The 27,886-nt window shown below is 41.9% G+C and overlaps 1 protein-coding gene across 1 annotated transcript in view; it reads left to right on the top strand.

Annotated features, from left to right (window-relative positions):
* HOOK3 (hook microtubule tethering protein 3) overlaps window positions 1-27,886 on the top strand; it is a 129,585-nt gene that overhangs the window by 57,200 nt on the left and 44,499 nt on the right. Inside the window, exons 9-14 of the mRNA XM_032288032.1 lie at window positions 7,206-7,369; window positions 9,282-9,422; window positions 10,867-11,068; window positions 15,634-15,744; window positions 16,529-16,616; window positions 24,994-25,063. Coding sequence (XP_032143923.1) covers window positions 7,206-7,369; window positions 9,282-9,422; window positions 10,867-11,068; window positions 15,634-15,744; window positions 16,529-16,616; window positions 24,994-25,063 — 776 coding nt within the window. The remainder of the gene's footprint in view (window positions 1-7,205; window positions 7,370-9,281; window positions 9,423-10,866; window positions 11,069-15,633; window positions 15,745-16,528; window positions 16,617-24,993; window positions 25,064-27,886) is intronic.

Below are 27,886 nucleotides of genomic sequence, written 5' to 3'. Positions count from 1 at the left end.
TCTCCCTCTTGTCTCCAAGGCTGGAGTGCAGTGGTGCAATCTCGGCTCACTGCAACCTCCCCCTCCCAGGTTCAAGTGTTTCTCTTGACTCAGCCTTCTGAATAACTGGGATTACAGGTGCATGCCACCACACCTGGCTAATTTTTATATTTTTAGTAGAGGCAGGGTTTTGCCGTGTTCGCCATGCTCATCTAGAATGCCTGACCTCAGGTGATCTGCCAGGTTTGGCCTCCCAAAGTGCTGGGATTATAGCCGTGAGCCACCACACCTGGCCTTAATTTTATTTTTTTGAGACAGTCTTGCTGCGTCACCCACGCTGGAGTGGAATGGTGCGATCTGGGCTCACTGCAACCTCTGCCTCTTGGTTCAGGTGATTTCTCCTGCTTCAGCCTCCCAAGTAACTGGGACTACAGATGCCCGCCACCATGCCTGGTCTTGAACTCCTGACCTTCTGATCTTCCCGCCATGGCCTCCCAAAGTGCTGGGATTACAGGTGTGAGCCACCGCCCCCAGCAGTGCATCTTAACTATAATGCAGCCCATTTTTAGGGAAAAAAAGGTGGGGTGCAGTGACTCACACCTGTAATCCCAGCACTTTGGGAGGCTGAGGTGGCAGGTCACTTGAGATCAGGAGTTCGAGACCAGCCTGGCCAACATGGTAAAACCCCATTTCTACTAAAAATACAAAAATTAGCTGGGCGTGGTGGCAGGTGCCTGTAATCCCAGCTACTTGGAAGGCTGAGGCAGGAGAATCACTTGAACCCGGGAGGTGGAGGTTGCATTGAGCGGAGATCATGCTGCTGCACTGCAGCCTGAGTGTCAGAGACTCTGTCTCCAAAAAAAAGAAAAACAGGTTTCTGGTTAAAGATGGCAGACTGAGCAAAGATGGTAATTTCCTTTCGTTTCTTTCCAACTCTGTTACATTTATAATAAATGACTTGAAATGGTCTAAACCCCCACAAAGAAAGAAGAGACAGAGAAGGGATGTCAGCATAGACATTTTTTGGTGTACTAGTAAACTGGCTCTCCGGAGGTGTGAGGGAAATTCTTTAAGGCCCTGATTTATAGTGTGTGCAAATTTCAGTGGTATAAATACTCTCACAGTGGCTGTTTCAGGATATTAGTGGTTTCACAGCCAGCTCCAGCACACCATCAGTCTTCATCCACCTCCAAAAGCCAGAAGGCAATTAGAAAAATGCTGGATGACTGAAAGGAGCAAAGAATGTAGTGGCCAGGGACACCTGTGGGTAGTGGAAGGCGCTGCTGTAGTAGAGCCCCAGAGAGACCATAGGTATGGTGGCACACTGAAGTGAGGCCATGACCAACAGTGTTATATAGAATAGTTAAGCGCCTCATTTGTGTCACCCACTACACAGAGACTGACCTGTAGCCAGGGTCCAAATTAGTGGGTTCTTTTCTTTTTCTTTCTTTCTTTCTTTTTTTTTGAGACAGAGTTTCGTTCTTGTTGCCCAGGCTAAAGTGCAATGGTGCAATCTCGGCTCACTGCAACCTCCATCCCTCGGTTAAAGTGAGTCTCCTGCCTCAGCTTCCCGAGTAGCTGGGATTACAGGCATGCGCCACGATGCCCAACTAACTTGGTACCTTTAGTAGAGACGGTACTTTCAGTTTAGTCGAACTCCTGACCTCAGGTGATCCACCCACTTCGGCTTCCCAAAGTGCTAGGATTATAGGCATGAGCTACCACACCCGACCTTAGAGGTTCTTTTATAAAGAGATTAAACAAAGGCAAGTATAGAGAGGTTAGAGTGAGTGACTGAGTACGGTGGCCCACACCCCTAAGCAAAGCCCAGTACTTTGGGAGGCCGAGGTGGGCAGATCACCTGCGATCAGGGGTTCAAGACCAGCCAGACTAACATGATGAAACCCCATCTCTACTAAAAATACAAAAATTAGCTGGACATAGTGGCCAGCGCCTGTAATCCCAGCTACTTGGGAGGCTGAGGCAGAAGAATCACTTGAACCCGGGAGGTGGAGGTTGCAGTGAGCCAAGATCACGCCTTTGCACTCCAGCCTGGGAGACAGAGTGAGACTCCATCTCAAGAAAAAAAGAAGAAAAAAAAAAAAGAGGTTAGAGTGAGTATAGTATTATAGCTTAAGGTCCTTTTTGTTTTGGCGTTTCTGGGTTCCCTAGATAAAAGCCAGCTTCTTGTGGATAAGCCCTAAAGTAAAGCCCATGAGTGCAGAGCTTCCTGTGACCTATGCTGTTCACTGATTTTTTTTTTTTTTTTTTTTTTTTTTGAGACGATCTTGCTCTGTCGCTAGGCTGGAGTGCAGTGGTGCAATCTCGGCTCACTGCAACCTCTGTCTCCTGGGTTCAATTGCACCTCAGCCTTCCAAGTCGCTGGGACTATAGTTGTGTGCCAACGCACCCAGCTAATTTTTGTATTTTTAGTAGAGATGGGGTTTCACCATGTTGGCCAGGTTGGTCTTAATCTCTTGACCTTGTCATCCACCTGCCTCGGCCTCCCAAAGTGCTGGGATTACAGGCGTGAGCCACCAGGCCTGGCCACTGATTCTTAAGTATAAAGAATACCTGCATTTCAAAAGAGAAAAGAATCCGTATAAACAGAAAACTAGCCCTAGAGAAAGTAGAGAAATTTTAGGGAATAGGAGAGATTTTTGTTTAATCTATTTAATACCCTCAATGAATATATTGTACCTATAAAATACAAACAAGATGCTATTTTAAAAAGGAAAAATCAGGCTGGGTGTGGTGGTTCACACCTGTAATCCCAGGACTTTAGGAGGCCAAGGCAAGTGAATCACCTGAGGTCAGGAGTTCGGCCCGGCCAACATGATGAAACCCCGTCTCTACTAAAAATATGAAAATTAGCCAGGTATGGTGGTGTGCACCTATAATCCCAGCTACTCAGGAGGCTGAGGCAGGAGAATTGCTTGAATCCAGGAGGCAGAGGGTGCAGTGAGCCAAGATCATGCCACTGTACCCCAGCCTGGATGATGGAACAAGACTATCTGAAAAAACAAACAAAAAAAACACCAAAGGAAAATCAAAGCTAAAGAAACACTTAAGTATATAAAAATAAAACTGTTGAGCTGGACATAGTAGTTCACTCTTGTAGTCCCATCTACTCAGGAGGCTGAAACACGAGGATCGCTTGAGCCTGGGAGTTCAAGGCTGCAGTGAGCTATGATTGTACCACTGCATTCCAGCCTGGGTGACAGATTGAGACCATGTCTCTAAAAAATGTTTTTTAGGTAGAATTGTCAAAATGAAAAAATTCAAGAGAACAATTAAAGATGAAGTTAAGAAAATCTTTCACAAACAGTAGACAAAAATAAGATTATTTGTCTGGAATTTACTTTGACTAAAGTGGGGGATAAGGGAGTGTATTGACGTACATGAGAAACATAGTTGGCCATGTTTTGGTACTTGTTATTGCTGGCTTATGCATATGTAGAGTTCATAATACTTTGCAAGAGAAGAAGCATTTTGCTTTGAAAGGCATTCGAGTTAGTCATTGCATTGGGTGCATATAGAAGAAAGCACATCACACTTGTTGGGTTATCTAGGAAATAATATTTACATAATCATAATGTAAGTGCTGTTAATTGCATTTTAGATTTTAGAATTTATATACAAATGCTGTTATAATAATATTTTTATAAGCAGAATATAAATATCTTTAATAATATAAAATTAAATTTATATATGGGGATTGGCAAACTACAGCTTGCCATCTGTTTTTACAAATACAATTTTTTTCATAGCTACTTTATTTACGTATTATCTGTTGCTACTTTCATGGTACAATGACAGAGTGGAGTACTTGCCTAAAACATTTACAGTATGGTCCATTACACCAGAAAGTTTGACAGTGCCAGGTACGAACAGACTGCAAAATGAATGACAGTGTTGCAGAGAGGTTATGAGAAGCAAAGGGGTAGCCCTACAGCATGTTTTGCTGTGCAGAAAACAGCAACACAGTCATAAGCATGTAATCTCTAATGTAAACCTTATTAGTTTTCAACATTTAGAATTGTCCTATAGAGAAACATTATTGTAAAAGTTAAGATGCCAGTGATAGAGTTTGAGAAGTAAAACAGAAGTGATAAAGGAAAGGGAGAGCTAGAAATGATGGCTTTCATCCTACCAAGTAGGGTATCTAGAACCACTTCTCCAAGAAGACAGTCATTACGTGGCTGGCTGCTCCTTGTCATGCGACCTCAGCTTAAAAATCACCTGATTGATTTGTCATAAAATGTTAGGCACTTGGATGCATCAGGCACTAAAGTAGGTCTAAAGTAAGTCTCTTCAGGAAGGCCTTCCGTGGTTGAGCAATCCAAAATAATCACCCAGTCATTTCTGTTGTTCTTATTTTAACCCTCTGTGTAGTAGGCTGTTTTTTGTATTGCTATAAAGAAATACCCAAGGCTGGGTAACTCATAAAGAAAAGATGTTTAATTGGCTCACAGTTCTGCAGGCTTTCCAGCATGGCTCCAGCATCTTCTGGCGAGGGCCTCAGGAAGCTTCCAATCATGGCAGAAGGCAAAGGGGAAGCCGCTGTGTCACATGGCGAGAGCAGGAGCAAGGGGTGGAAAGGTGCCACACACTGTTAAACAACCAGGTCTTGCAAGAACTAACTCACTTATGAGGATAGCACCAAGCCATTCATGAGTGATCCAATGCCGTGATCCAGACACCTCCCACCAGGCTCCACCCCTAACATTCAGGACAACATTTCAACATGAGATTTGGAAGGGATAAATATCCAAACCATATCACTCTGCATAGCACTTCCTATTCTAGTTTTTACATGTATTTCTTAATTCACTTTCTTGTGTAGTGATTTATTTTTATTTATATATTACAATTTTTTTCAAATATATAACATATGAGTAAGAACTTTCCTTTTTTCATCACTGTATCCTGTGTACTTAGAAAAGTGCAACCATACCTAGAACATAGTAGGTGAGTTAATGAGTGGGTTGGTGACTGAGTGAAATGAATCAGTAAGTAATTTAAAGTTCCAGAGGTGATCAGTGAAGGAAGTCAGAATAGTGATTAACTATATTTGTGGTAGGAAGGAATGGCACAAGTTGCTGTAATCAAACATGTCAGAGGAGAAAAGTCACTAGTTAATGTCTAAGGAGAGAGTCACTAGATAATGTCTAATGCTAAGTCAAGAAATAATTGTGTGTAATATTATTTAGATAGGTAAAGTAACAACCAAAAGCAATAAAATTAGGAGCAGTAAAAACTAGCCTCTGGAGAGTGGGAAAACTCCATAGGAAACTATAGCTTTTCACTATAAGCCCCTTTGCTTTGCTATTTTTTAAATTAATCATGTTTATGTTTGTTTTTTGAGGCAAGGTCTCCCTCTGTCACCCAGGCTGGAGTGCAGTGGTACAATCTTGGCTCACTACAACCTCCACCTCCTGAGCTAAAGCAATCCTCCCACCTTAGCCTTTGAGTAGCAGGGACTACAAGTGCACACCACCACACCCAACTAATTTTTTTATTTTTTGTAGAGTTGGGGTTGCACCATGTTGCCCAGGCTGGTCTTGAACTCCTGAGCTCCAGTGATCTGCCTGCCTCTGCCTCCCAAAGTGCTGGGATTACAGGTGTGAGCCACCATGCTTGGATCATCATTTTGTTTTTTGAGACAGAGTCATGCTCTGTCATTAAGGCTGAAGTGCAGTGGCATGATCACAGCTTGCTGCAGTTAACTTCCTGGGCTCAAGTGATCCTACAGTCTTAGCCTTCCAGATAGCTGGGGCCACAGGCATGTGCCACCAGGCTTGGGTAATTTTTTTTTTTTTTTGGTAGAGATGGGGTATTGTTATGCTACCCAGGCTGGTCTCAGACTCCTGGCCCCAAGCAGTTCTACCACCTTGGCCTCCCAAAGTGCTGGGATTATAGGCGTGAGCCACTGTACCTGGCCTGTTTTGTTTTTTGAAACAGGGTCTTGCTCTGTCATCTGGGATGGAGTACAGTGGTAGGATCATGGCTAACTGCAGCCTCGACCTCCTGGACTCGAGCGATCCTCCTGCCTCAACCTCCTGAGTAGCGGGGACCACAGACATTCATCACCACACCTAGCTAATTTTTTATTTTTTGTGGAGACAGTGTCTCACTGTGTTGCCCAGGCTGTTCTCCAACTCCTAGCTCAAGTAATCCTCCTCCCTCAGCCTCCCAAAGTGCTAGGATTATAGGCATGAGCCACCATGCCAGCCAGTTTATGTTTTTGAAATTTGATTCTTTTTGTCTAAAAAGGATGTTCTGCCATATATATTGACTTTTTTTGTCTGACTCCTTACATTATTTTGAGATTATCTATGTTGTAGCTATAAATTATTAAATTTTCTATTGCTGAGTAGTATTCTTTAATACAGGTTGAGCATTCCATATCTGAAATTGGGGATATTTTTGGATTTGGGGATATTTGCATTATATACTTACTGGTTGAACGTCCTAAATCCAAAAATCCAAAAGCTAAAATAGCTCCGATCAGCATTTCTATTGAGTGTCATGTGGGTGCTCAGAAACGTTCAGATTTTGAAGCATTTCTGAGTTTGGATTTTTGGATTTGGGATCTTCAACCTATATGGATATACTGCAAATCATTTATCCATTTGTTTGTTGGCAAACGTTTGGATGGTTTCCAGTTTTTCTCTGTTTCAAATGAAGCTACTATAAACATTCTTCCTAAGTCTTTGTGTGCGCATATACTTTTATTTCTCTTGAGTAAATACCTAGGAGTTGGATGGCTAAATCAGTCATGTGGTAGTTGCATGTTTAATTCTTTAAGAAACTGCTAAATTATTTTCCAAAGTGTTTGAAACATTTTGTATTCTCACCAGAAGTTTCTTTGCCAACACTTGGTACAGTCTTTTTAATTTTATTTATTCTAGTGGGAGTGTAGTTATATAATATTGTGATTTTAATTTGCATTTTCTTGATAACTAATGATTATTTTTGTGCTTATTAGCCATCTCTTTTTCTGGTGAGTCATTTTTTCAAATATGAAATGAATGAATTGTTACTCTTACATCTTGTTCTGCATGTGCAGTATTCCAAAATGACATAAATGTTTTAAGTGGAGATTTATTGTACTTCTTTAAAAATAGGCTTTAATTTTTAATGGTAATAATAATCCACAAGTGATTGAGCTTGAAGCCAGTGTAATTGGAGGAAATAACTGCCATCGTCCTGTATTCCACCAGGTTGCAGCATTGCAGGAAGAGAAAAGTAGTTTGTTGGCAGAGAATCAGGTATTAATGGAAAGACTCAATCAATCTGATTCTATAGAAGATCCTAACAGTCCAGCAGGAAGAAGGCATTTGCAACTCCAGACTCAATTAGAACAGCTCCAAGAAGAAACATTCAGGTAAAAGACAACTCATTAAAATGATTTTTAAAAATTTGTTAGCTGTCATTTAAAGTTAGTATATATTTGCTGGGCCCTATGGCTCGCATCTGTAATCCCAGCCCTTTGGGAGGCTGAGGCAGGAAAATCACCTGAGGTCAGGGATTCAAAACCAGCCTGGCTAACATGTTGAAACTCCATCTCTACAAAAAATATGAAAATTAGCCAGGCGTGAAGGCAGATGCCTATAATCCCAGCTACTTGGGAGGCTGAGACACCAGAATTGCTTGAACGAAGGGTGCAGAGATTGCAGTGAGTCAGGATTGTGCCATTGCACCCCAGCCTGGGCAAAAGAGCAAGACTCTGTCTCAAAAAAAAAAAAAAAAAAGAGTATAGTGTTAGGACTTCTGGGAAACTGCAGACCAGTAAGGTTGCATAATAAACATCTTTGCAGAATCTCCTCATACAACACGAAACTACTTCACATCTAGGAAATGTTCTATCAGAGCGCCACCCTCGTTATTACTTGAAGACAGAATGCCCCAACTGCAGAATAACTGTGAGTGGGAGAAGAATCAGACACCAGCCCTGCACCCGACAGGGAAACAAAGGCGACTGAACAAACATTCAAGAAAGACAGAGGAAGAACATTCATAAAGGGCCGTGAAGGCGAGTTGGCATGATCACCAGAAAGATTAAATTTCACTGAAAATCTGAAATGACTTTTTTTTTTTGGAAAAGTAATGGTCAGAGCAGACCATAAACAAACCACAGATTAGGGATTTTAAAGTAAGCACATCTTTGGGAGGGGCCAGATGTCATGAAAAGTTGCAGGCAGGTATTTTTAAAAGACAGATGCATTTATAGATTAATAGAACTCTGTATACGTCTCCGTTTGTGTGTGTGTCTGTGTGTGTGTGTGTGTGTTTATAGAAATAGACTTGTTTAAAGGGGTGAGCTGATTTAAAAGGATAGACAAGATTTAAAGGAACAATATTCCATATTTCTTCTGTGGGGAAAAAAAGGCCAAAAGGAAGGAAGAAGGGCCCTTTGGCCTTCGGGTGGTGAAAGGAAAAAGAAGAAAAGGGAAAATGTGTCCTGCAAGATAAGACAGAAGCACAAAATTGAAAAACTTAAGAATACGATGAATAACTGAGTATGGTAACATACCTACTGTCCTTGTTATTCCTCAGTGAAATGTTTCTGGATTTTTTTTTTTCTTTCGCCTTAACAGGAAAAAGCACAAAACTTTTCTTAGGCTCCTTAGCAACAGTCCATTCCCTGTGGTTCACATCAGCAGTTCAAAGAATGGTTGAGGCCCCTGGAGGTCCTCTGAAACCATTTTGGAGAATCTACAAGACCCTCTCTTTTCCATCTGTGTGTCTGCAAGGCTGGATTTTCTTCATATACTTCAGCCAAAAACAACATGTCATCAACAGATGAATGTAGAAACAAATACGAGAACCCAGCTGTCTTCTATTAAAACAGATAATAGAATCACAAAAATGTAAAACAGTACCACTCTTCACGCTTTTTTGTTTTAGAAAATAGTTATCTTTCTTAAAGAGTATTTAATTATATTAACAAAATGGGTTTATTACTGTAAGCCACTGTGCTGGGCCATATGTGTTAATTTTATAATTTATAAAAAACCTTAGATAAATTATATCTGCAGTATTTTGAAAAAATGTTGCATGCTTTCTTGCTTTCTGGTAGGGAAATAAGTATCCATTTGTCACCATTCCCAATCCTTGGGATAATGGAGTCCATTTTTATGACAGTTAAGACTTGAGAAGGCAGCTTATGGCCACAAACGTGGGAGACATATTCAGGAATGCTTTATTCTCATACTTTATATTTTTCTTTTACTGTTCTAAGGAGGATGAGGAGGCAGTAAATAGTGCTTTCTTGGTCTATTTTGTATTGGTTACAGACTAGAAGCAGCCAAAGATGATTATCGAATACGTTGTGAAGAGTTAGAAAAGGAGATCTCTGAACTTCGGCAACAGAATGATGAACTGACCACTTTGGCAGATGAAGCTCAGTCTCTGAAAGATGAGATCGACGTGCTGAGGTAAACAGTCTCACCTTCACCTTTACCTTCACTGTCCAGCACAGTTCGGCTGTGCTGTTAAAAACTCTGGGGTTTCTGAGCATCTAGCAAGATTAAGAGCCAGGCTACCCAGGCTGAGATCCCGGGTCTATTGTTTATGCAACCTCTGTATGATCATTTTCTCATCTGCAAAATCAAAACAATACACATGCCTACCTCAGGCTTATATAAGGAGTTGAGTGAATTTATATTTGTGAACACTTGCAACAGTGTCTGGCAATTAAGTGATACATACGTGTTTGTAAAACAAATTCTGACCATCTCTTCTTACTTGTACAGCTCTGGAGCTGTTCTTCCACCATGCCCACAAGGTCTCATTTTCTTGCTGGGCCTTGTTGTCATCCCTTCAGTTCTCTCATGAGGTGCCTCACTCCCTGCCACCTCATTTTTTCACTCCTCTCCTTGTGGAATGTCGTATCCCCTGTTGATTATCTTAACCATGTACACTTTTCCACTTTTGCTCTTTAAATACTGAGAAAAACAAGGGAAATGCATAATTGATAGTTTTGTGCTACTGCCAATTGGTGGCTTCCTTCTGAGCTGAGTTTTTCCCAATGGCCTGCCCTCCTCCTGCTTATTGTCTCACTCACAGCTATTACGATTCTTCAGGATTCTACTCCCCTGGCTGCTTTCCCTGCACACCTCCCATGCCTTAGTCTCAATAGATGTCCTTGTCTCCTGTAGCAGGGAAGAAAGAGGCCATGAACTGCTGAACTCTCCATGTCTTTTTGTCTCATGCACCACTAAACTTCCCTGCATTCCCACCCATCCTTTGTTTTTTGCTTAGAGAGTGCAGACCTATTATTCCTCCCCCTGTTCAGGGCTAATTCCTTTTTCAATGCTCTGTACTTCCACCCTTCTTGCCTGTGCAGGGACTGTGTTACATCAGTCCTCATTTCTTTTGCCTTTTGGATCTCACTCCTTTGTACATGTGTACACACACATTTAGTTCTCTTTACTCTTAAAAAGAGAGGGAGTTATTTCTCTCTCCTTCCCTCCCGAACCAAACTTAGATTACATAAGGTAACATTTATATTCTCCCCTCAACCCCACTGTCTGCCTGCACTGCCCCACTGAACCTGCCATTCTGGTGGTCACTGATAATTGCCAAATTATTTGGATACTGGAAAACTTAATTTTCTTTTGTGCCACATGTGACTCTGCTGGCTTCCCTCTCCTGCTTGGTTTTCTTAAATTTTTACTGTCCATTATACATTTAGTTGTAATTTAGGTCATATTTTTTAACCTGTGCAGAGCATTAACCTGGAATCACTTTTGTCTTATAATTTCATTAGATGTGTGTTTTCTGCTCTCCCCTTCCTGGCTATCCCTCTTGTTTTAACACTGAAACAACTTTACAAGTGTGGATGTATTTCTGATTTTTAAATTTCCCATCTAATTCTAGACATTCTTCTGATAAAGTGTCTAAACTAGAAGGTCAAGTAGAATCTTATAAAAAGAAGCTAGAAGATCTTGGTGATTTAAGGAGGCAGGTTAAACTCTTAGAAGAAAAGAATACCATGTATATGCAGAACACTGTCAGTCTAGAGGAAGAGTTAAGAAAGGCCAACGCAGCGCGAAGTCAACTTGAAACCTACAAGAGACAGGTAAAAGAAACACAGCGTCTTTGATGATGGCTTCAGGCAAGCTCTTCATTATAACATGTAGCTTACAAAAATTACTGACTTGTTTTCATGGTATTCTGTTTTTTACCTTTTCTTTATTGTATTTGTTTATTTAGAAGACAGAGTCTAACTCTGTCACCCAGCTTGGAGTGCAGTGGCATGATCTCAGCTCACTGCAACCTCCACCTCCTGGGTTCAAGCAATTCTCCTGCCTCAGCCTCCCTAGTAGCTGGATCCACAGGTGCATGCTGCCACACCTGGCTAATTTTTTGTATTTTGGTATTGACGGTGTTTCACAGTGTTGCCCAGGCTGGTCTTGAACTCCTGAGCTCAATTGATTCACCCACTTCGGCCTTCCAAAATTCTAGGATTACAGGCGTGAGCCACTGTGAACCACCGTGAACCACCATGCCCAGCCTATTGTATTTATTTATATTTATCCTATATTTAAAGGGCTTTAAACTCTCTATAGCAGGTGCTTTTTTAAAACTTATTTTTATTTATTAATTTATTATGTAATACTTAAGAAATACATAAATGTAAAAGCATAGTTCAATAAATATTCATGCTTGAATAAAACATGCTCTCCCCTTACAGGCAGCTTCCATGCTGCAGTTTTCATTCCCAATTCGTCTCTCTATACCTTTGCTACATATATGTATTTATCCCTAAGAATTTATAGCATTTTGACATGTACCAAAACTTTATATAAATGATACAGTGAAAGCACTCTTCTGTAATTTTCTTTCTTTTGCTCAGTGAGATTTGTTTATTATAATAGGTGTAGCTTTATAACATTCATTTCTGCTGCTGTATAGTATCCCAGTGAGTCTCTGTACCAAGATTTATCTATTTTCCTGTTAAGAGACATACAGGATGTTTTAGCTCTTTTTCTGTGTTAAAAGAAATGCCGGCCGGGCACGGTGACTCACGCCTGTAATCCCAGCACTTTGGGAGGCTGAGACAGGCAAATCACGAGGTCAGGAGATCAAGACCATCCTGGCTAACAAGGTGAAACCCTGTCTCTACTAAAAATTAAAAAAAATTAGCTGGGCATGGTGGCAGGAACCTGTAGTCCCAGCTACTTGGGAGGCTGAGGCAGGAGAATTGCTTGAACCTGGGAGGCAGAGGTTGCAGTGAGCCAGGATGGTGCCACTGCACTCCAGCCTGGGCAACACAGCAAGACTCTGTCTCCAAAAATAAATAAATAAATAAATAAATATGCTATATAAATAGTATTTTACAGGTCCTCTCCTATACATGTGTGAAGGTTTTACAACTTGATGGAATTTCTGTCTAAGGGTATCTTCAATGTAGTTAGATATTATTGTACAGGGCTTCTCCTATACATATGTGAAGGTTTTACAACTTGATGGAATTTCTGTCTAAGAGTATCTTCAATGTAGTTAGATATTAGCAGATTGTTCCTTAACGTGATTGTGTTACCAACGAGCAGTTTATATTCCTGTTGCTCCACGTTATCACCAACACAGTATTGGCAAACTTTAAATTTTGCTGGCCTGGCATAGCGTCTCACGCCTGTAATTCCAACACTTTGGGAGGCTGAGGCAGGAGAATGACTTGAGCCCAGGAGTTCCAGACCAGTCTGGGAAACATAGCAAGACCTGATCTCTAAAACTAATTTTAAGTTATCTCGGCATGGTGGCATGAACCTGTGGTCCCAGCTACTCAGGAGGCTGAGGTTGAAGGATTGCTTGAGCTATGATTGTACCACTGCACTCCAGCTTTGCTTTTGTGCCTCATGTAACTTTGCTGGCAACACGGGACATGCAAGACTTTGTCTTGAGTAAAGAAGAAATAAGTAAAATTTGCCAATTAGATGGGTGTAAAATAATGTCTCCTCTTAATTATACTTTGTGTTACCTTGATTGCAAATATATTTACTGACTGTATTTCTTTTGTAAATTTCTTAATCTTTTACCTATTTAAAAAATTGAATCTTTTTTTTTTTTTTTTTTTACTGATTTCTAAGGATTGTTTATATGTTCTAGATATTCTTCATCATTTACACATATTTTTATTTAATCTTCTGTGGATCTATGACCTGTACTTTTACTTTTTTGAGGTTGATAATTTCAGTGTAATGAACTTCAAGTACTTTTTAAAAATGATTTGTAGTTTTTATGTTTTGTTTAAGAAATTATTTCCTAAATAAGGATATATGTCTAATCTCTATTTTTCTTACAAAGCGTTAAAGTTTGTTTTGCAAATTTAGGTCTTTAATCCACTTGGAATTAATTTTTATGTAGGGTGTGAGGTAGGGATCCCTTTGATACTCTGTCTGTGTGGATAACCAGTCAACCTACTGCCATTAATTAACAGTCCATTCTTACACAATGACCTGCAATTCTACCTTGTATATCTAAAGTGTCCATGTCACATATGGATTTATTTCTGGACACCATCTTCTGTTCCATTAGTATACTTATCTGTTCCTACACCAATACCACACTCATGTTTTACTAATTTTTAGCAATTTTGATAGGTGGTAGTGCAGACTCTCATACTTTGTCCTTTTTCAAAATTGTCTATTCTCAGCCCTTTGCTTTTCCTTTAAACTCCAAACTCTTGGGAATTGGAATTACATTGACTCTGTTGATCAATTTGGGGAGAGTTGTTCTTGTCTCAACATGATACCTTTCCATGGTCTTCCATGTCTTTGAGTTAAGTTTTATAATGTTCTTCTAAAGATTTTGTGCATATTTCATTATTCTTACTCTTAGGTACTTTGTGTTTTGGGTTGTTTTTTAAATGCAATTAGATAAAAATACCATTTTCACTTTATTGCTAATTTACATGAATGAAATTAATTTTTATATGTTGATTCTGCAACCTTGCCAAATTCTCATATTGCTTCTGATAATGTCTGTAGATTTCTCTTGTCAGAGGGATATAGTAAACAAATAAAAGCAGTTTGTTTCTTCTTTTTTTTTTTTTTTCAAGACAGGGTTTCACTCTGTCACCTAGACAAGAGTGCAGTGGTGCAGTCATGGCTCACTGCAACCTCAGCCTCCTTCAAGCAATTCTCCTGCCACAGTCTCCTGAGTAGCTGGGATTACTGGAGTGCACCACCTTGCCCAGCTAATTTTTTGTATTTTTGTAGATACAGTGTTTCAACATGTTGCCCCCAGGTTGATCTTGAACTTCTGAGCTCAAGCAGTCTCCTCTCTTCAGCCTCCCAAAGTGTTAGGATTACAAGCGTGAGCTACCGTGACTGGCCCCTTACTCCATTTTCAATTTAGATTTCCTCTTTATATTTTTAAGTATGTATATTTTGTATCTGATAATTACAATATGAAATCCTTGGAGATGTTATTCTATTATTTTTGGTTGTTATTGCTGTTAATGTTTTCCACAGCCTTGTTCATTGTGGCATATTTCTTTATGGCCTTTATAATTTTGGATTTTGCTCTTTCATTAGCTCATCTTTACCTTGGGGAATTCTGAGGCTCATGGGTTGAGGTTTTGTTTCTGCAGTCAATATGTGTGTTTGTTTATGGCAGATTTTCCACAGCATCACCAACTAATATCCCTCTAATTGCTTGGCTTAGGTTTTCCCAAACAATGCAAGTAGTAAAAATTCAAACATAAGTCCACATATTATTAACAGGCTGTGGTTACAAACTCCCAGGTTCCCTTTTTTCTTTCATTATTACTTTTTTTAAAAGACAGGATCTCACTCTTTTCCAGGCTGGGGTGCAATGGTATGATCATAGCTCACTACAATCTTGAACTCCTTGGCTCAAGCGATTCTCCCACCTCAGCCTTCTAAGTAGCTGGAACTACAGACATGTGCCACCACACCGAGCTAATTTTTAAACTATAGAGATGGGGTTTCACTATGTTGCCTAGTCTGATCTCAAATTCTGGGTTCAAGCCATCCTCCCACCTCAGCCTTCCAAAGTACTGGGATTATAAGCGTGAGCCACTGCGCTTAGCCCCAAGTTATACTTTTTTAAACGCAAATCACTCAGTTTATTGTTCCAGCTGATGAAAATTTTTTTTCTGATCCACCTATTTGCTACCTTTTAGAGCCTAAAGTGGTTTAACAACCACTCATCTCCTGTTAAAGCTCTAGGTTCCTGTTATTGGCAGTTGGTACTTCGTGGTACCCAGATTGTCTACATGAACTTCTCATTCTGGTTTTAACCTCTGAGTATTTCCCTTATTTTCTTGTAAGCTTAGCTATGCAATTGGATTCTCCCTGCCCCACCCTCACCCCAGCATTTATTTTGTTTTATACAAAAAGAATTTCAAACTACCCGATTATCTGTATTGCCAGAAATGAAAATTGTATAGCTTCTTTTATGATTTTGAACATTGTTACTGTGGATGATTCTGGTTGGGAACCCATAGTAACTGGGCAGGATTTTATTCCTAGTTCTCTCCATTGGGCTAGGCTGCTGGATCACATGCATCTGAGTACTGGTGGGAATGGGTTTTGTTTTCTTAGACCTGTAGAAGAAAATGAGGATAATTTCTAATGTTTCAGATTATGTATAAGTAATGGTATTTTTCTGTGTTAGGTAGTAGAACTACAAAATAGATTATCTGAAGAATCAAAGAAAGCAGATAAACTAGATTTTGAATATAAGCGGCTAAAAGAAAAAGTTGACAGTCTTCAAAAAGAAAAGGATGTGAGTATATGTATTAGGCATTTTGGTTTTGAGTACTGCTAAAATTAAGACGATTATGTTTATGTTTGGCCACGTTAATTACTTATGAATTTAAAAATAAGAAATCCTATTTATTTTTAAGCCATAGGAGAATTCTATTTGTGTTTCAGAAATAAAGCAAAAAAAGAAAGGAATATTTTTTATAATACTTTCGTTCAGATTTCTTTTTTATATAGTTATCATTTCTACGACTGTTGGCCTTCTTTACGTTGTTCTACTCATGACTTTTTTTTTTTCCCTGCTCATGACTTTCTATAAGTTTGTTAAGCTTTGTTTTCTGTATGAAAACAAGAAAGTCCTGTATGTATAGAGGACTTTTTGTTGTTCAGCATATTTTAATCTTTTAAAAATATTTCTACTTTTTCATGATTTATGAATATTGTCTTTGTTCTTCAACCTTTTATGTCTAGTGAAAAGAATGTTAAGAAATTAGTTACTAATTGTTAAAGATGGAGTAGACAGTTTGTTTCTTAAGTTTAACTGTGGATAGCATATTGCCTTGCACATAGTAGATATTCAGTATTATTAAATGGGAAGACTTGTTTTAATCTTTTCCTCTTTCTGTGATCTTTCCAAAAAAGAGCAAAAGGTAAAACATGTTCATGTTCACTATTGTTTTTTTTTTTACTCTCTCGATTGAATTATATACTATTGTTTATCTTTCTATTAGGTAAGGCAGAGAGGCCACTGATGAATAAATTCTTAAAACATGAAGCTAACCCTCCATGTTTTTGTCTCTCTCCAGAGACTGAGAACAGAAAGGGATTCTCTGAAGGAAACCATTGAAGAACTTCGTTGTGTACAAGCTCAAGAAGGGCAGCTCACAACTCAAGGTAAAAACGTTTTGGGAGCACAAACCAGAATACTCTTTTTTTTTTTTTTTTTTTTTTTGAGACAGAGCTTGCTCTGTTGCCAGGCTGGAGTGCAGTGGCACAATCTCGGCTCACTGCAACCTCAGCCTCCTGAGTAGCTGGGACTACAGGCACATACCACCACGCCCAGCTAAGGTTTTGTATTTTTAGTAGAGTCAGGATTTCACCATGTTGGCCAGGATGGTCTCTATCTCTTGACCTCATGATCCGCCATCTCAGCTTCCCAAAGTGCTGGGATTATAGCCATGAGCCGCCATGCCCAGTCAGATGATTTATTCCCCATGGTATACATAAAAATATTTGGTTCACTTGAACATGATTGTACCAGTAGATAAAAATGAAACATTGTGCCCACATGCACTCCTCCTCAAAAAGCTTGGGCCCCAGTGATTGCCTTTTCTTATTGGTCCAAATCATGGTGCAAACCCTCAGTCACTGAGCCAATTTCCAAATCAGTCACACTGGCTTTTTTGAGACGAACACGCATGAGGTGGAGAGACATCTTAAAAGTGGTTGGTTTGTCTTAGAAAATGGCCAAACCCAGGGAGCCTGTGCAGCTTCTTCCCATTCTGCGAGGATCGTGTCCCCTTATTTTTGACCTCTAAGCCTTGCGTAAAACAAGCGCCCTAAGGGATCGCCAGGAAGTCCATCTGTTGGTGTGGATGCCGAGTCCCGCTGCAGTGCCTGGCTACTGATTGGCCAAGAAAGGCCTCCTAGGCCCTCATTGGAGGATATGAATGCCCCTCCTTGGCCTGGCTACATGAAGCGGTGGTGCTTGTTCAGGTGAGAACAAGCAGCAGGCTAGGGAGTTGAGCCGTGGGTTGGGTGCATGCGGGAGTGGGAACCTCAGAGGCCAGGTTCTGGAGGTGTTGTGGGGAGGAGAGAGCCGGTATGTTTCTTAACAACGAAAGCACCACCAACCCCTCACCACTGCCAGACTGCGACACCTGCCTGACCTGTATTCCTTTCAGGAGGATTATGTGCTGTTAGGGATTATTTTTGTTCCAGCCTTTGACATTGCTGTATTTCGTTTCTCAGTCAGCATTGATTTTTAAAACTCCTGGCCTGGTCTCTTGCCATGGACTCATTCATCCCCCAATTATTGAGTGCCTGCTGTTTGCCAGGCACTGTTAGTAGAGCTGGAGATGCAAAACTAAATTTGGCAATTGTGGTCCAAAATTATAGGTGCTATAATTGAAACATGTGCAAGGGCTGGTAGTGACATAAAGGATCTTCCTTGTGGATAGGTTTACCCAGAAAGGCTTCCCAAAGACACGGGATGAGTCAAGAATGAATGAGAGGGCTTTAACAGGCCCATGAGAAAAGTGGACGTGACTTCTCCAGCTATCGAATTAGACAACACTGCCATGCTAATTCTCCAAACAAGAAACAAAAGTAGTGTAATAGAGGCATTCTAATACTTAAGATATATTTATTTATTTATTATTTTTTAAAATTCAAGTGCCATAAAAGAGGATTTAAGCCTAATTCCAACTTTGGTGTAAACTGCTTTGGGCAGACAATTTAAGCTTAGACCCTACGGTGCTATTCAGGTTAGGGGTTGTCAGTGTTTTGTAGAAAAGGGCAAATTTAGGTTGGGCACGGTGGCTCATGCCTGTAATCTCAACACTTGGGGAGGCTAAGTTGCACAGATGGTTTGAGCTCACAAGTTTAAGAGAAGCCTGGACAACATAGCAAGACACCCTCCCCCACAAAAAAATTTTAGAAATTAGCTGGGCATGGTGGCATGTGCCTGTGGGCCCAGCTACTCAGGAGGCGAAGGTGGGAGGGTCACTTGAGCCCGGGAGGCAGAGGCTGCAGTGAGCTGAGGTCACACCACTGCATACTAGTCTGGGCAACAAAAAAAAAAGAAATGGGCCAACCAAGTAATAGGACAATTGCCCGGGCTGTGGTAAGGATGACAAAAACAAAAGCTTAATTGCAATTTGGGTTTTTTAAACCTACTCATGAAGCTTGTGTAAGAATGGTGTTTCTTACAGCATGGTGAATAGTGTTAGAGTCATCTGGGATGCAGATTCCCAGGTCCTCTCATGCCTACAACTCAGGGACTCTGGGGACAAGGCTCAGAAAGGTGAATTTTGAAATAGTTCCCTGGATGTTTTCTTTGTGTGCGTGCACATCAATGTTTTAGGCCGTCTGGCATTGGATAATGGAGACAGATGTAAAGTAAAATTCATTTCCTCACTTTGCATGTTCGGAGAACATATTTATATCTCACCTTTCTGTCATCCCCTTTATTATCAGTGTGAGATAGTACAGTCCTCAAGAAATGGGAATGAAATGACTCACAGAAAAAATTTCCTTAAACACTCTGTTGCTTGACACCCCTTATATAAGCGGAAAGGGGTCTGGGACCTCAGCTTCTAAAATGAGAACCATGCTAAGCATCAAAAATGGAAGAAACTTGGGAACCCCCTGTCTAGTGAATACAGCCAACCACAGAAGGGCATGACAGTAGTTTCTTGGCTTGTTTGAGTTCCTTCTTACTTTACCTTGGTTGACCCAAAAAGAAACACAAAGCTGAATCACTTAGGTGGGCTGATGATTCCATATCATTCAAGCTTTCAATCACTCAGAGGGAAAAAAAAAAAAAAGATGTGTGGAGATACCCCAAAACATATGTAGGTTAACTTTGTTGTATGCCTTATTTGATTAAAACAACCATTAGGCTGGGCGCAGTGGCTCACGCCTATGATGCCAGCATGGGAGGCCAAGGCAGGCAGTTCACTTGAGGCCAGGAGTTTGAGACCAGCCTGGCTAACATGGCGAAACCGCACCTCTACTAAAAATACAAAAATTAGCCAGCCATGGTGGCATGTGCCTGTAATCCCAGCTATTCAGTAGGCTGAGGCATAACAATCGCTTGAACCTGGGAGGTGGATGCCATAGTGAGCTGAAATAGCACCAATGCATTGCAGCCTGGGCGACAGAGCAAGACTCTGTCTCCAAAAAAAAGAAAAAAAAAAAAAACTTAACCTTTAAAGAAGGCCCAACAAGATTCACAACTTTAAAAAAAAAGAACTGGTGAGTACCATCATAAACATAAGGTATCATAAACATTGAATACCATCATAATGGGCTCTGCTACTATCTGTACGGCTTGATCTAGTAACTAAACTCTCCAAGACTTGGTTGTTCTGCAAAATGAGAATCATAACTTCTTTCTCCAGAGCCAAGGGAAGAGTTTTAGAGTTTTAGATGCTCTGAGTAATGCAAAGCACTCCCCAGTATGTAATTTTAAATGAAAATAGTATTAAATGTAATGTACACAAAGTTGTGCTTTTTCCTATGTTGGCTGTAATACTCTGATAGTCTTTCTTAAGAAGATATCAGATAACCATTTTCTTTTTTTCCTTTTTCTTCCCCCCCTTTTTTTTCTTTGAGATGGAGTCTCGCTCTTGTCGCCCAGGCTGGAGTGTAATGACGTCATTTCGGCTCACTGCAACCTCTGCCTTCTGGGTTCAAGTGATTCTCTTGCCTTAGCCTCCCAAGTATATTAGATTACAGGTGCCTACCACCATGCCTGGCTAATTTTTATATTTTTAATAGAGATGGGGTTTTGCTGAGTGTGGTGGCTCACGCCTGTCATTCAGCACTTCGGGAGGCTGAGGCGGGTGGATCACAAGGTCAAGAGATAGAGACCATCCTGGCCAACATGATGAAACCCCGTCTCTACTAAAAATACAAAAATTAGCTGGGCATAGTTTCAGGTGCCTATAATCCTGCTATTGGGGAGGCTGAGGCAGGAGAATCGCTTGAACCCAGGAGGTGGAGGTTGCAGTGAGCCAAGATCATGCCACTGCACTCCAGCCTGGGCAACAGAGTAAGGCTCAGTCTCAAGATAAAAAAAAAAAAGAGATGGGGTTTCACCATGTTGGCCAGGCTGATCTTGAATTCCTTACTTCAGGTGATCTGCCCACTTTGGCATCCTAAAGTGCTTGAATTACAGGCATGTGCCACCGTGCCTGGCTAGATAACCATTTGCTCTTGAAAAATTAGGGTGACCTAGTTTTGCCGGTGCCCTAGGCCCATACCTAGTGGCGGATAATTTAGTGCACTTAACACAATTGTTTCAAAGATTAAATAGAATATGGGCCAGGCATGGTGGCATGTGCCTGTAATCCCAGCACTTTGGGAGGCCAAGGAAGGAAGATTTCTTGAGGCCAGGAGCTTGAGTTCAGCCTGGCCAACAGACTGAGACTCCATCTGTTTCTAAATATATATTCTAAAAATAAAAATAATGGCTGGCTGCGGTGGCTTATGCCTGCAGTCCCAGCTAGATGGGAGGATAACTTGAGCCCAGGAGTTAGAGGCTGCAGTGACCTGTAATCATGTCACTGCACTCCAGTCTGAGCAACAGAGCAAGATCCTGTCTCAAAGGACATGGTACATAATTGCACCTAATACAGTGACTGTCACAGTTGGAATCTGAATCTTTGTATGTCACGTAAAAGAAGTTTCATTTATTCACTCAACACAGTTACATGCCTATTATACGCAGATCACTGTGCTCCCTCTGACAAGGAGCTTTGATGTCAAACTTCATAGCCTGATATGAGTGGATTGATCCACTCCCTTCTTAACCACTGGAAATGTTGTGCTAATAAGCCTGTTTTCTTCATTTGTTAAAAAATGAAAAATTGGTGAAGAGTCAGCTAAATTGGTAAAATTTTTGAACTGTTACCAGATTTTATGCCATATAGGCTATAGTTATGTGACCGATTTTACTTGGCTACTTTACAAGAATTTTTAAAAAATATTTGCATTTTATTTAGGTCAAAGTTATAAACATTTGTTGAATCATCTGTTAGTCTGGAGAGTTTTATTCTGAAAAATTTCTAATGACCTTTTTAAAAGATATCAAACTTTTTTTTCCCCCCCGAAACAGAGTCTAGCTCTGTCGCCCAGGCTGGAGTGCAGTGGCATGATCTCGGCTCACTGCAACCTCAGCCTCCCTTTTAAGTCATTTATGTTCTTTTCTAAGTTGGTTATTCTAGTTAGCATTTCATGTAACCTTTTTTCAAGGTTCCTAGTTTCTTTGCATTGGGTTAGAACATGTTCTTTTAGCTCAGAGAAGTTTGTTATTACCCACCTTCTGAAGCCTGCTTCTGTGAATTCATCAGATTCATTCACCATCCAGCTTTGTTCCCTTGCTGCTAAGCAGTTGTGATCCCTTGGAGGAGGAGAGATGTTCTGGTTTTTGGTGTTTTCATCCTTTTTTGTGCTGTTTTTTTCCCCATCTTTGTGGACCTGTAGTCTTTGTAGTTGGTGATTTTCATATGGAGTCTCTGAGTGGACGCCCTTTTTGTTGATGTTGAAGCTATTTCTTTCTGTTTTTTAGTTTTCCTTCTAACAGGCTTCTCTGCTGCAGGACTGCTGGAGGTTCACTCCAGACCCTGCTTGCCTGGGAATACCCCCGGGGACTGCAGAACAAACAGTAAGAGTTGCTGCCAGTTTCTGCTTCGGTTATCTTTGTCCCAGAAGGGTATCCACCAGATGTCAGCCAGACCTCTCCTTTATGAGGTGCCTCTTTGGATCTACAGGGGTTGGGGATCCACTTGAGGAGATAGTCTGTCCCTTATCAGGGCTCAAATGCTGTACTGGGAGCTCGGTTGTTCCGTTCAGAGCTGCTGGGCAGGTATGTTTAAGTCTGCTGCAGTGGAACTCATGACTGCCTCTTTTCCCAGGTGCTCTGTCCTGGGAATCTGGGGCTTTACTTATAAGTTCCTGACATGCTACTCTGTTGCCTTTTTTCAGAGATGCCCTGCCCAGCAAGGAGGTAGTCTGGTTGCAGTCTGTCAGCAGAGGCGTTGCTGAGCTGCCGCGGGGTCTGCCCAGATGCTGTGTAAACTTCCTTGCAGTTTTGTTTACAGAGGTACAGTTAGAACTGCCTCGGTAATGGTGAGCTGCCTCGCTAATGGCGGGCTGCCTCGGTAGTAGCAGACTGCCTCAGTGGTGGTGGATGCCCTTCCCCCCACAGAGCTGGACCGTCCCGGGTCCAGCTGTTCTTGCTGTGAAACTCCAAATCCAGAGCATTTCAAATTGCTGGTCTTTGTTGGGGTGGACCTGCCAAGCCAGATCACCTGGCTCCCTGTTTCAGCCCCCTCTTTTTCATTTGAATGGGCAGCTCTGTCTCCCAGGCGTTCCAGGCACCAGTTGAAGCAGCTGTCCAGATTTGTGTGAGTTTTTGTGCGGAAACCCGGGGTGCCAGCTGAAACAGCTGTGCTGGAAATTCATGGCGCTTTTTGGCCCAGGAATCTCCTGGTCTATGGGTGGTTAAAAACTGCAGGAGAGGCGGGGCGCGGGTGGCTCACGCCTGTAATCCTAGCACTTTTGGAGGCCGAGGCGGGAGTATCACGAGGTCAAGAGATCGAGCCCATCCTGGCCAAAATGGTGAAACCCCGTCTCTACTAAAAATACAAAAATTAGCTGGGCGTGGTGGCGTGTGCCTGTAGTCCCAGCTGCTCGTCAGGCTGGGGCAGGAGAATTGCTTGAACCCAAGAGGTGGAAGTTGCAGTGAGCCGAGATCACACCACTGCACTCCAGCCTGGCGACAGAGCGAGACTCAGTATCAGAAACAAAAACAAAAACAAAAACAAAACTGCGGGAGAAGCAGCAGTATCTGAACCAGAGTGCTGGAGTGGATGTAAAAGCCCCTGATGGCCTCTGTTGGGTAGGGAAGGAGTTCCTCCAGGGATTGCACTTCCTGGGTGAGGCAGCGCCCTACCCTGCCTTGGCTTGCCCTTCTTGGGCTACACCCACTATGCAAACAGTCCCATTGAGATGCATTTGGCACCTTGTAAATGCGGTGATAACTCACCCTCTGCGTTGCTCTCACTAGGAACTGCACTCTGCCATCTTGGATCTCCCTCTCAGCCTCCCAAGTAGCTGGGATTACAGGCACCCACCACTGCGCCCGGCTGATTTTTTGTATTTTTAGTCAAGACCTGGTTTCACCATGTTGGCCAGGCTGGTCTCAAACTCCTGACCTTGTTATCTACCCGCCTTGGCAAGCGTGAGCCACCATGCTCAGCCATATATCAAACTTTCTATATCAAGCCAGGAACAGTGGTTCTTGTCTGTAGTTTCAGCTACTTGGAAAGCCAGGTGGGAGGATCACTGGAGCCCAGGAGTTTGAGGTTACATTGAGCCAAAATTGTGCCACTTCACTCCAGCATGGGTGACAGAGTGAGACCCTATCCCTAAAAACAAAAACAAAAACAAAAAACAGCATCAACAAAAAGGACATCCACTCAGAGACCCCATCCTAAAGTCACCATTTACAAAGACCACAGGTCTTGCTCTGGGCTCGAACTCCTAAGCTCAAGCGATCTGCCCACCTAGGCCTCCCAAAGTGCTGGGAGATTACAGGCATGAGCCACCACACCCAGCCAAAAATAGTTTCTTATAAATGACTCAGTTTCAATTATTCTGTTATAAGCAACAGAAAATGGACTAGGACACCCTCTTTGTGTATGTATCCTTTGATCTAGCACTTTTGCTCTTAGGAATTAAATTTACCCCAGTGAATTAAAGCATTGTTTCTAATAGTGACATTTCAAAACAACCTGAAAGTTCAGCAATACAGGAATAGTATTCTTAATCAACGGTATACAGTAGAGCCATTTAAAAGAATAAGGTATATTTTCTATACACCTGACAGAGAGATATGTATGTTACATCATTACATTTAAAAAGTAAGGCTGGGTGCAGTGGCTCACACCTGTAATCCCAGCGCTTTGAGAGGCCAAGGCTACCAGATCACCTAAAGTCAGGAATTTGAGACCAGCCTGGCCAACATGGTGAAACCTGTCTTATGTAAAAATACAGAAAATTGGTCAGGCTGGGTGGCAGCCTCCTGTAATCCCAGCTACTTGGGAGGCTGAAACAGAAGAATTGCCTGAGCCCAGGAGGCAGAGGTTGCAGTGAGTCAAGATTGTGCCATTGCACTCCAGCCTGGGCAGCAGAGTGAGACTTGGTCTCAAAAAAAAAAAAAAGTAGGGGAGGGAGAAATAGGGAATTATTGCTTAATGGTTATAGAATTTGTGATTTGGATGATGAAAAAGTTTAGAAAATCAGTAGCAGTGATGGTTACACAACATCGTGAATATACTGAATGCCACTCTATTGTACATTTAAAAATGGTTAAAATGGTAAAATGCTAATACTTAATAATATTTTAAGGCCACTGTGACATGGTCTTTTACTTGAGAAAATGATTTTTGCTGATAAAATTAATACTCAAAGTAGGATTTCATACTGTAGTTGTGTGACTGTGTTTTCAGTTAGCCTTATATTTATGTTTGTATACTTACAGGGTTAATGCCTCTGGGAAGTCAGGAGTCTTCAGACAGTCTAGCTGCAGAGATTGTTACACCTGAAATCAGGTAAGGAAATTGTGGTGTTCACACACTGAACAGTATTCCTGGAGAAAACTTACTTCTCTATAGTAGGAAGAAGATCATTTCCTTATTCTTTCTCACTGACACTTTAAACATGAATTCAGTCTTAAATTTTTATGTTTTCAACATGTTGGGGTTCAGGGGAGCCCTCAGTTCCCCTGAGAGGATGTTTCTCCAGGTTCTTGGTCTATCACTCCCCAAGAATGGGAGAGGAGACCACGGCGCAGTGCACTTGTAAAAGTGAATGCCAAACTCAAAAGTGTTAGTAGAAAGTGATTTATTTAGGCAGAGAGAGAAAAAAGAGAAGAAGAGAGAAAACTTCCAGGAAGAGTGTATGGAAGCGGGACCCCAGAGAGGAACTCCAGGAAGGGAAAGAGAGCTCCCACTATGTGGGAGGGAATTCCAGAGAGCTGGAAATCCGGTGTGGGTGAAGGAGCAGGGGAATTTATCCTGGGAGAAATTCCCACCTCCTCAAGTTCCTCTGGCCAATGAAAGGAGTTCCTTTAAACCGCTGGGGTGATTGACTCTTAGTTTCTTCCCATACCCGCAAAATTTAAACATAAACCATTAAATCTGGGGGATGGAGAGAGATGGGGGGGGGTCATGGCGCTGGGAAGTTCTTGCACTTAAAACTACGCCCCCTTGTGGACCTGGAAAGAGAACACATTCCTTCAATGTTAGAAGCTTTCTTCAACTGGGCCTACAGAAAATTGATTTGCTCACTTCAGTAAGACAATCTTTCACACATAACATAGCTAGCAATCATGTCCTGAGCTTGAGTAAACTCAGCAAACATTAAGCAATGAAGACACTTGGCCTGTAGACAATGGTTATGTTTAGCTATCAGCATGCAGAATCATTAGTTACTAAGATTTATCTGCTAACCCCATGGAAAGGTCTGGGAAAGGTATAATGCTATAGACAGGAGGAAATGACTTCCTACCTTCAGTACTCTTTCCTCAGTAATACCTTATATTTTTAATCACAGCATTTAAAAATTCCATTTATTTATTTATTTTGAAAGGCAAGGTCTTACTCTGTCACCAAGGCTGGAGTGCAGTGGCACAATCACAGCTCACTGCAGCCTTGACCTTCTGGGCTCAAGCAGCCCTCCGACCTCAGTCTCCTTAGTAGCTGGGATCTTAGGCATGTGCCACTATGCCTGGCTATTTTTTGTAGAGACTGGGTTTTGCCATGTTTCTTAGCCTGGTCTTGAACTCCTTGAGCTGAAATGATCTGGCCACCTTGCCTTCCCAAAGTGCGGGGATTACAGGCGTGAGCCACTGCACACAGCCAGTTCCATTTTTATTTTTATTTTTTTGAGACAGAGTCTTGCTCTGCAACCAGGCTGGAGTACAGTGGTACGATCTCGGCTCACTGAAACCTCCAACTGGTTCAAATGATTCTCCTGCCTCAGCCTCCCAAGTAGCTGGGATTACAGGCACATGCCACCACACCCAGCTATTTTTTGTGTTTTTAGTAGAGACGGGTTTTCACCATGTTGCCTAGGATGGCCTCAATCTCCTGACTTTGTGATCTGCCCACCTCAGCCTCCCAAAGTGCTGGGATTACAGGTGTGAGCCAGCGTGCCCAGCCAGTTCCATCTATTTTTATGCATAATTAGCTTTATATATAAAAATGAAAAGTAAGCCGGGCACCATGGCCTGTAATCCCAGGGAGGCCAAGGTGGGCAGATCACCTAAGGTCAGGAGTCGAGATCAGCCTGACCAACATTGAGAAACCCTATCGCTACTAAAAATGCAAAATTAGGTGGGCTTGGTGGCACATGCCTGTACTCAGAAGCTACTTGGGAGGCTGAGGCAGGAGAATTGCTTGAACCTGTGAGGCGGAGGTTGCAGTAAGCCGAGGTTGCGCCATTGTACTCCAGCCTGGGTAACGAGTGAACTTCTGTCTCAAAAAAGAAAAGTGGGGTAGGCAACAAGTGTCCATTAAAAGGAGAATGATTAATTCTGAATATTGCTTTTTACCTTTTTGTGGCCTATTTGCCCCTTTTTAAAATGGACACTGGCCTTGCTTCTTCATAAACTCCTTGGGGGATATTAAATAACAATCGTGTAAGGGTTTCATGCACTGTAAAAGTTGAAATAAGCATTCAAATACTTGTTGAATAAATGGAGACAGTTTGTAGTTGTTGGTTAGCATTTGTTTAGGAAGGACAAACAGGCTGGGCAAGGTGGCTCACACCTGTAATCCTAGCACTCTCGGAGGCCCAGCTGGGTGGATCACCTGAGATCAGGAGTTCGAGACCAGCCTGACCAACATAGCGAAACCCTGCCTCTACTAAAAAATACAAAATTAGCTGGGCATGGTGGTGCATCCCTTTAATCCCAGCTACTCAGGAGACTGAGGTAGGAGAGTCGCTTGAACCCAGGAGGTGGGGATTGCAGTGAGCTGACATTTTGCCATTGCATTCCAGCCTAGGCAACAAGAGCAAGACTGTGTCTCAAACAAATAATAATAAGAAAGACAGACGAGCCGGGCACGGTGGCTCAAGCCTGTAATCCCAGCACTTTGGGAGGCCGAGGCGGGTGGATCACGAGGTCAAGAGATCGAGACCAGCCTGGTCAACATGGTGAAACCCCGTCTCTACTAAAAATACAAAAAATTAGCTGGGCATGGTGGTGCGTGCCTGTAATCCCAGCGACTCAGGAGGCTGAGGCAGGAGAATTGCCTGAACCCAGGAGGCGGAGGTTGCGGTGAGCCGAGATCGCGCCATTGTACTCCAGCCTGGGTAACATGAGTGAAACTCCGCCTCAAAAAAAAAAAAAAAAAAAAAAAAGAAAGACA

This window comes from Sapajus apella, unplaced genomic scaffold, assembly GCF_009761245.1.
Source record: "Sapajus apella isolate SASKATOON/1434 unplaced genomic scaffold, GSC_monkey_1.0 scaffold21, whole genome shotgun sequence".
Classification (NCBI taxonomy): domain Eukaryota; kingdom Metazoa; phylum Chordata; class Mammalia; order Primates; family Cebidae; genus Sapajus; species Sapajus apella.
Note: the sequence above shows the minus strand (reverse complement) of the source record. Positions and strands in the feature narration are given on the sequence as shown.